General features: G+C 34.9%; 1 protein-coding gene across 1 annotated transcript; it reads right to left on the bottom strand.

The window, feature by feature from the left end:
• Positions 1-312: 312 nt before the first annotated feature.
• LOC128204557 (uncharacterized) lies at positions 313-3729 on the bottom strand. The gene is made up of 4 exons (XM_052905967.1): positions 3529-3729; positions 2518-2713; positions 1081-1267; positions 313-361 (listed from the first exon to the last, which is right to left on the bottom strand). The coding sequence occupies exons 1-4, from the start codon at positions 3727-3729 to the stop codon at positions 313-315; spliced, it is 633 nt and encodes a 210-aa protein (XP_052761927.1).
• Positions 3730-10393: the final 6664 nt, after the last annotated feature.

Here is a 10393-nt window from a genome sequence, read left to right as displayed (position 1 = left end):
CAGCACCACCACCATCAGAACATCCACCAGCACAACCATCAACAGCATCATGAGCAGCAACAGCACCATGACCACCACCACCACCAGCACCACCTCCACCAGAATCAACACCACATCATCCAGCGCCATCATGACCACCAACACCACCAACACCATGAGGACCACCACCACATCCATCTTCATCACCACAACCAGCTCCAGCACCATCATCATGACCACACCCACCATCAACCAATACCATCATCAACACCACCGCCACCACCAACACCACCATCATCATCACCAGCACCACCATCATTACCACCATCATCATCATAATCCCTTCCTGTTGGATGGTTGAACACTTCCTATAAAATAGTCACTGAAACATGGAACCAAGGCAGTTACTTATTGCAATAAAACTCTTATATATAATCGAAACAAATATCATAATTAAAGAAGCAAATATGAAAGATATTAACAAATGTGCTTGTATTTAACTAATAGCATTCAAAATTAATTTAAAATATGTTCATTACACTTATATATTTACATTACTTAAATTATTTGTAAATTGTTTTTCACTTCTCAATTCATGAGCCTTTCCTAACAGTCTACTACAAACCACTTGCATAATTATACATATGAAGCGAATCCAATGTGAAATTTTTGATATAAAAGTATTATATATTAATATACACGAATATGAAATAAACCTTTTCTGCTACCCGTGTTTGGTTAAGGAAATCTTGGGAAAGAATGCTGGTGCATTTTAGCATTTTCACTGTAAGATTTCAAAAACCAACAGAAAATGCCTTTTCAGTTTTCGTGTATTTCTTTAAAAACAAATTTGAATTAATAATAAAAAGAAAAAAATCATTTTTTGTCCAAAATTTAATAATGAACAATTGAAAATTTTGTCCATGAATTTCAATAAATAAATGATAGGCTCATGAAATATAAAGTGACCTACTTAGTGAAAACATTTCTTTAAACTGAGACATTGTGTGCAAACCATTTAACTTTCTCCATTATTTAAAATACATTGATTATTTTTTACATTTGATAAATTTTTAAACACAAAGATGACCAAAATAATACATATCTTTGTTGATAATGTTGTCCTCAGCATCCGGTGCAGACAAGACTGCCATTGAAGCCCCAGCACTCCCGTCATCATCACCAGCACCACCACCATCAGAACATCCACCAGCACAACCATCAACAGCACCATCATGACCAGCAACAGCACCATGACCACCACCACCAGCACCACCTCCACCAGAATCTACCCCACATCATCCAGCGCCATCATGACCACCACCACCAACAACCATGAGGACTACCACCACATCCATCTTCACCACCACAACCAGCACCAGCACCATCATCATGACCACACCCACCATCAACCAATACCATCATCAACACCACCGCCACCACCAACACCACCATCATCATCACCAGCACCACCATCATTACCACCATCATCATCATAATCTCTTCCTGTTGGATGGTTGAACACTTCCTATAAAATAGTCACTAAAACATGGAACCAAGGCAGTTACTTATTGCAATAAAACTCTTATATATAATTGAAACAAATATCATAATTAAAGAAGCAAATATCAAAGAAATTAACAAATGTGCTTATATTTAACTAAAAGCATTCAAAATTAATTTAAAATATGTTCATTACACTTATATATTTACATTACTTAAATTATTTGTAAATTGTTTTTCACTTCTCAATTCATGAGCCTTTCCTAACAGTCTACTACAAGCCACGTGCAAAATTATGCATACTAAGCCACTCCAATGTGAACTTTTTTATATAAAAGTATTATATATTAATATACACGAATATGAAATAAACCTTTTCTGCTACCCAAGTTTGGTTAAGGATATCTTGGGAAAGAATGCTGGTGCCTTTTAACATTTTCACTGTAAGATTTCAAAAACCAACAGAAAATGCCTTTTCAGTTTTCGTGTATTTCTTTAAAAACAAATTTAATTATTAATACAAAGAATAATTCTTTTTTTTGTCCAAAATTTAATAATGAACAATTGAAGATTTTGTCCATGAATTTTAATTAATAAATGATAGGCTCATGAAATATAAAGTGACCTACTTAGTGAAAACATTTCTTTTAAGTGAGACTTTTGTGCAAACCATTTAACTTTCTCCATCATTTAAAATGCATAATTGATTATTTTTTACATTTGACAAATTTTTAAACTCAAAATGACCAAAATAATACATATCTTTGTTGATAATGTTGTCCACAGCATCCGATGCGAACAAGACTGCCATTGTAGCCCCAGCACAACCATCATCATCACCAGCACAACCACCATCAGAAAATCCACAGGCACAACCATCAACAGCACCATCATGACCAGCAACAGCACCATGACCACCACCACCAGCACCACCTCCACCAGCATCAACACCACCTCCACCAGCGCCATCATGACCACTACCAGCACCACGACCACCACCAACACCACAAGGACCACCACCACCACCATCATGACCACAATCATCACGATCACAACCAGCAACAACACCATCATCATCACCACACGCACCATCAAGCAATACCATCATCATGATCATCAACACCACAGCCACAACCAACACACCATCATCATCATCACCAGCACCACCATCATTACCACAACCGTAATCATAATCATCGTCATCTCTTCCTGTCGGATGGTTGAACACTTCCTATAAAATAGTCAATGAAACATGGAACCAATGCAGTTACTTATTGCAATAAAACTAATATATAATTGAAACAAATATCATAATTAAAGAAGCAAATATCAAAGATATTAACAAATGTGCTTATATTTAACTAATAGCATTCAAAATTAATTTAAAATATGTTCATTACACTTATATATTTACATTACTTAAATTATTTGTAAATTGTTTTTTCACTTCTCAATTCATGAGCCTTTCCTAACAGTCTACTACAAACCACGTGCAAAATTATACATATGAAGCCACTCCAATGTGAACTTTATATAAAAGTATTGTATATCAATATACACGAATATGAAATAAACCTTTTCTGCTACCCAAGTTTGGTTAAGGAAATCTTGGGAAAGAATGCTGGTGCCTTTTAGCATTTTCACTGTAAGATTTCAAAAACCAACAGAAAATGCCTTTTCAGTTTTCGTGTATTTCTTTAAAAATAAATTTGAATTATTAATACAAAGACTAATTCTTTTTTTGTCCAAAATTTAATAATGAACAATTGAAAATTTTTGTCCATGAATTTTAATTAATAAATGATAGGCTTATGAAATATAAAGTGACCTACTTAGTGAAAACATTTCCTTTAAGTGAGACATTTTTTGCAAACCATTTAACTTTCTCCATCATTTAAAATGCATAATTGATTATTTTTTTTCATTTGACAAATTTTTAAACACAAAAATGACCAAAAAAATACATATCTGTGATAATAATGTTGTCCACAGCATCCGGTGCGAACAAGACTGCCATTGAAGCCCCAGCACAACCATCATCATCACCATCACCACCACCATCAGACCATCAACCAGCACAACCACCGACAGCACCATCATGACCAGCAACAGCATTATGACCACAACTAGCACCACCTCAACCAGAATAAACACCACCTCCACCAGCGCCATCATGACCACCACCAGCACCACGACCACCACCAACACCATGAGGAAGACCACCACAACCAGCACCAGCACCATCATCATGACCACAACCACCATCAACCAATAGCATTATGATAATCAACACCACCGCCACAACCAACACCACCATCATCATCATCACCAGCACCACCATCATTACCACCATCATCATCATCTCTTCCTGTTGGATGGTTGAACACTTCCTAAAAAATAGTCACTGAAACATGCCAAAACCAATGCAGTTACTTATTGCAATAAAACTCTTATATATATATTGAAACAAATATCATAATTAAAGAAGCAAATATCAAAGATATTAACAAATGTGCTTATATTTAACTAATAGCATTCAAAATCAATCTAAAATATGTTCATTACACTTATATATTTACATTACTTAAATTATTTGTAAATAATTTTTCACTTCTCAATTCATGAGCCTTTCCTAACAGTCTACTACAAGCCACGTGCAAAATTCTACAAATGAAGCCACTCCAATGTGAAATTTTTGATATAAAAGTATTATATATTTATATACACGAATATGAAATAAACCTTTTCTGCTACCCGTGTTTGGTTAAGGAAATCTTGGGAAAGAATGCTGGTGCCTTTTAGCATTTTCACTGTAAGATTTCAAAAACCAACAGAAAATGCCTTTTCAGTTTTCATGTATTCTTTTTAGAAATAAATTTGAATTAATAACACCGAATAATTCATGTTTTTGTCCAAAATTTAATAATGAACAATTGAAAATTCTGTCCATGATTTTTAATTAATAAATGATAGGCTCATGAAATATAGAGTGACCTACTTAGTGAAAACATTTATCTTAAGTGAGACATTTTGTGCAAACCATTTAACTTTCTCCATCATATAAAATGCATAATTGATTATTTTTTACATTTGACTTTTTTTTTTTAAAAATAAAAAAATAATACATATCTTTGTTGATAATGTTGTCCACAGCATCAGGTGCGAACAAGACTGCCATTGTAGCCCCAGCACAACCATCATCATCACCAGCACCAGCACCATCAGACCATCCACCAGCACAACCACCATTAGACCATCCACCAGCACCATGATCACCACCACCACCAGCACCACATTCACCAGCTTCAAAACCACCTCCATCAGCGCCATCATGACCACCACCAGCTCCACTACCACGACCACCACCAACACCACGAAGACCACTACCACCACCATCATCACCATCATAACCACCATCATCACCACCACAACCAGCACCATCATCATGACCACACTCTCCATCAAGCAATACCATCATCATCATCATCAACACCACCGCCACCACCATCATCATCATCAGCACCACCATCATTACCACCATCATCATCATCATCTCTTTCTGTTGGATGGTTGAACACTCCCTATGAAATAGTCACTGAAACATGGAACCAATGCTGTTACTTATAACTCATATATATAATTGAAACAAATATCATAATTAAAGAAGCAAATATCAAAGATATTAACAAATGTGCTTATATTTAACTAATAGCATTCAAAATTAATTTAAAATATGTTCATTACACTTATATATTTACATTAATTAAATTATTTGTAAATTGTTTATCACTTCTCAATTCATGAGCCTTTCCTAACAGTCTATCACAAGCCATGTGCAAAATTATACATATGAAGCCACTCCAATGTGCATTTTTTATATTAAAGTATTATATATTAACATACATGAATATGAAATAAACCTTTTCTGCTAGCCAAGTTTGGTTAAGGAAATCTTGGGAAAGAATGCTGGTGCCTTTTAGCATTTTCACAGTAAGATTTCAAAAACCAACAGAAAATGCCTTTTCAGTTTTCATGCATTTCTTAAGAAATAAATTTGAATTATTAACACAAACATTTTAGAAAATAAATTAAAATTATCTATTAAATAATGAACAATTAAAATTTTTGTCAATTAATTTTAATCAATGAATGATAAGCCCATGTAGTATAAAGATTTCTTTTATTAAAGGTAGACTGTTTTTTTTTTCTTCTAAAAAACAACATTGATATTTAAATGATAATAGATTGTTTTTACCTTGAACAAAAATTAATACATAGGAGTGAGCAAAAATACATATCTTTGTTTATGATGATGTCCACAGGATCTGGTGCAAACAAGACTGCCAATGTAGCCACATCACAACCATCATCACCATCATCATGACAACCACCACCACCACCATCATCATGCCAATGTAGCCGCATACCACCATTCTAAATAAAACAGCTAATGTACAAAGGCAAAGACATTTAAAGAACTTCAAAGGTAAGCTTAGGGAAAAATGAGTGCCAGGGATCATCATCATCATCATCATCGCATGACCACAACAACAAACACCATGACCACCACCACCATCACCACAATCATCACCATCACCACCACCGCCACCATCATCATCATCATCGCATGACCACAACAACAAACACCATGACCACCACCGCCATCACCACAATCATCATCATAGCATGACCACAACAACAAACACCATGAGCACCACCACCACAAACATCACCACCACTACCAACACCATCACCACCACCACCATCATCATCATCATCATCATCATCATCATCATCATCATCATCATCATCATCTTAATGCAATATCATATTCACAATCCATTACATACTCACTATATTGACTTTGTTCACCTGGTCAAGTTCAGCTATGAAGCCATTGATCTTAAATGCGTGGACACCCATAGCCTACTCCACTGCAAGAGGCATCTCTTCTGGTTGGATGGTTGGACACTTATTTTAGCAAATAATTTATTCATATTCAAAACAAGTATCATAATTAAACAAACAAATATTAAACATTTGAATAAAAGTAGTTCAAGTTACATGTATGTTCTTGAAACAAATATAGTTATATTATTTCTTGTATTGATAAAAGTGTAACTTTATATTCATAAGCCTTTCCTTATGTGCCTTTTTACACTTTCACTGTACTTCTTAAAAAAAAAATTGATTTGTTTTCACTTAAAATTCATTGTTTAAAAATAAACATTGATCAATAAACATTGATCATTTTGTCATAAGTTTTAATTCTTAAAGCAGCTGTGCACCACTGATGATCAATTTGCAAGAAAAAAAGAAAATTGTCGAAAACTGACATAAACTTGGTATTAATGTGTACAATGCATTGAAACCTACTAACTGAAGTACCACATAGTTTACAATTTATTCAAGTTTAGCAGTTATTTCGTGTTTTTCCATTAAAAAAGATTACTGGGTAAGTCTACCTAGTAAAATTCATGCGTGATTGGCTAGTCGATGTTATCACATGATATTACCAAGTTAGGTATATAGCTTAAGTATACCATTCGTTTGGAGCTTACTTCGTAGCAGTGGATACTACACTGGACTACAATTTTGGCAACGTGGGTTCGAACCCGGTCTCCGACACAATTTTTTTTTACATTTTAGTACTTTTTTTACAATTATGATATCAAAGCAGAACACATTCTATTAAAAAATAATTGTCCTGAAATTTGTTACAGATAAAAACTTTTTTTGTGCCAATCTGGTGTACAGTCCCTTTAAATGATATTCTCATGCAATAGAAAGTGACATTTTAAGTGAAAACTTTGTTTTAAGCTAGACTGTTTTTCTCAAAAAGTCCATCCGAATAATGCATATCTTTAATCTGTATATCTTTTGCAATATCTTAAAACATTTTTTTTTTGGACTTTCAAAAAAGACTTTTAGAACTTCAAAGTAGCATTATCTATGCCATGTTTACTCATAGATGTTAAGTTTCATACACTAAGATCACCTGATGGAATCCAGGTATCAAGCCAGTCATCAGTGAATGGTCGCCCATCACCATCATCATCATCATTGAAATCACCATCAATATCAACATCGTCATCACCTCCCCCATTATCACCTTCATCACCATCATCATCACCATCACCATCATCATCATCATCATCATCATCATCATCATCATCATCATTATCAAGACCATCACTATCCATTACATACTTAACCCTTGTACACTGACTATGCTTTTTCTCATCACTAGTATTATCTATATATTTACCAAAAGATGCTAAGTTTCATACTGTTTGATCACAGGTCTGCTTCAAACAAGCTGTCAATCTACTGTCATCAGTGAGTTATCGCCCATAACCAACTCCATCGCCTGTTTCATCACATCAGGTGGACAAGTGTACACTTCCGGTACAGGGGACACTGAAACATTGAACTGATGCAGTCACTTACAAGTATCAAAATGAAACAAATACTAAACATGAGAATGTCTTGAATGAATATTAAGTTATGGCCATGTGCCATCATCATCAACATCATCATTATCATCATCAACAACATTGAAATCATCATCGTCATCATCAAGACCATTATTACCATCCATTACATATTAAATCCTTGTAGTGACTATGCATTTTTCTCATCACTACTAGCATTTTCTTAAACAAACATTAAACATATAAAGTGTTAATTAACTAATATTATTCAATAGTTATAAACAAGAGCTGTCACAGAGACGGCGCGCTCGACTATTCCGCCGCTTTTCGGTGTATGGATTGATAAGTTTTGGCGACACATGCATGGATCACTGTTAGATAAGATTTCAATGCAATACATGATGTGCTGAGATATTTACATAAATTGAATGGAAAATATTTGAAAAATATTCGCAAACTTGAATTCTAAGTCGAAAAAGGGGCATAATTTTGTCAAAATGCTTGATAGAGTTATCTCCTCCTGTGTACAGGTTGGGGGTATGATGGTGAACAAGCGTTCAAAGTTTCAAAGCCAGCTGTCAATGGACTTTGAAAAGATTTGAGGTGGTAAGCAAACTGTAACGTAAATTCTAAGTCGAAAAAGGGGGAACATTTTGTCAAAATGTTTGATAGAGATATCTCCTCCTGTGAACAGGCTGGGGGGGCATGATGGTGAACAAGCGTGCAAAGTTTTAAAGCCAGATGTCAATGGACTTTGAAAATATTTGAGGTGGTACCCAAACTTTAACCTAAATTCTAAGTCGAAAAAGGGGCATAAATTTGTTAAAATACTTGATACAGTTACCTTCTCCTGTGTACAGGTTGGGGGTATGATGGTGAACAAGCGTATAAAGTTTCAAAGCCAGGTGTAAATGGACTTTGAAAATATTTGAGGTGGTACAAAAACTTTAACATAAGTGGTTACGCCGACGCCGACGCTCAGGTGTCTAGGATAGCTCTCCTTATTCTACGAATAGTCGGGCTAAAAATAAACGGCTCTATAACAAGAACCAACATTGCACACTTAAATTTATATAGACATAACCTTTACCATTCGGAGCTCCTCTGCTATTTTTTTCAAAAACAATCTCGGATGCATTTGGACGGTTTACATACTAAAAAAGAGGTACGTTTAAGTCCGCTGCAAGTAGATCGCGTAGTGATTTTATTTAGCAGTTATACTTTATGACTTTACTCTTGGAAATCTTAATTATGTTTGCAATAATATACTTCACTGGCAATCAGTTTAAAATTAGATCAATAAATACAATTCTAAAACACTACATTTCTAAACTGATTTAATTAAAAAAATTACGAACTACTTCAACTGATGTACCGGCATACATCCGAGGTTGTTTTCGATAAAAATGCCCGAGGAGTTCCGAATGAACCTTTACGAGATATTTCACGAAACCTTAAGTCGCGGAAATATGTGACACAAATTCATAAATTCAACTCAACTTGAACTAAACAATCAAAATAATTGCAAATACTAAAAACAAAAAAAGCAAAATAATACAGACCATCCAGAATTGTAAAACTTTCTAAATCGTACAACACTCCAAATTGGGGTCAGAAGTGCTTTTTCAAGAATGGCAGAAAAAAAAACTTCTCAGGTGAAACATTCGGAACTCCTAAGTTATTTTACCAGTCGGCCATCTCCGGCAAGCTTCGAGATAGACATATCTTGATACTAGCCGAGGAGTTCCGAATGCTATTTTACATCATAATTAATCTGGTTCCCAGCGTACTCTGCACAACAAGATAATGAAATGGTAAGGGCAGGTAACCCAGGCTACATCATAATTTCAATGGAAAATGGCCGACATGTTCCAAATGATGTGAAGAAGAAAAAAAAAGGGAGGCGGTCAACAATTTTTAATATCACACTGTGTCAAAACTTGCTCCCTTACCGATTTTTGTATCAAGCTTTGAGAGAGCTGTTTCAGTAAACTAGTTTTACTGTAATATATGAGCGCATCATCAACTACTTCACGTTTAAAAGTTAGAAGAGAAGTAGTAAATCACATTTAATAAATTTAACAAAGTTCTGAACACTCGGCTCATTGTTGAATCATTTCTTTCATATAAAAACTCACCTAGTTATCCACCATTGCGCCACCACTTATTGCGTCTCTTCAGCCAACTCCATTGGAAAGGTTTCACTTCCGGTTGGATGGAGCGACGCTTCCGGAACCGTTGCCGCTGAAATATTGAGCCAATATGTATGTACAAAAATGCCGATTTAGAGTTTACACGAACAACACTAACTAACATCATTAATGAAAGACAATTTTAAGATAAATTAAAGCGGTAACACATAAGTAAAATATATGAGCCGCATCGCACGATTTGGGGCATTCGTTCATCTCGTTGACTTATTATCTGATTGGATATTTGAATAAAATGACATTTCAGAAAGCAATACTTAATCTCAT

The sequence above is a fragment of the Mya arenaria genome, chromosome 10, assembly GCF_026914265.1.
Source record: "Mya arenaria isolate MELC-2E11 chromosome 10, ASM2691426v1".
Classification (NCBI taxonomy): Eukaryota; Metazoa; Mollusca; class Bivalvia; order Myida; family Myidae; genus Mya; species Mya arenaria.
The sequence above is the reverse complement of the archived record's forward strand: the minus strand, read 5'-3'. Positions and strand labels throughout refer to the sequence as shown.

Excerpts from the sequence above, each read along its gene's own strand:
- LOC128204557 (XM_052905967.1), bottom strand. The coding sequence starts at position 3,729 with ATGATGGTGCTGGTGCTGGTTGTGGTGGTCTTCCTCATGGTGTTGGTG. Across the intron at positions 2,714-3,528 it reads GTCTGATGGTGGTGGTGATG|GAAGTGTTCAACCATCCGAC; the intron begins GTGATGATGATG and ends ACTATTTTATAG. Across the intron at positions 1,268-2,517 it reads TTGTGATCGTGATGATTGTG|ATTCTGGTGGAGGTGGTGCT; the intron begins GTCATGATGGTG and ends GATGTGGGGTAG.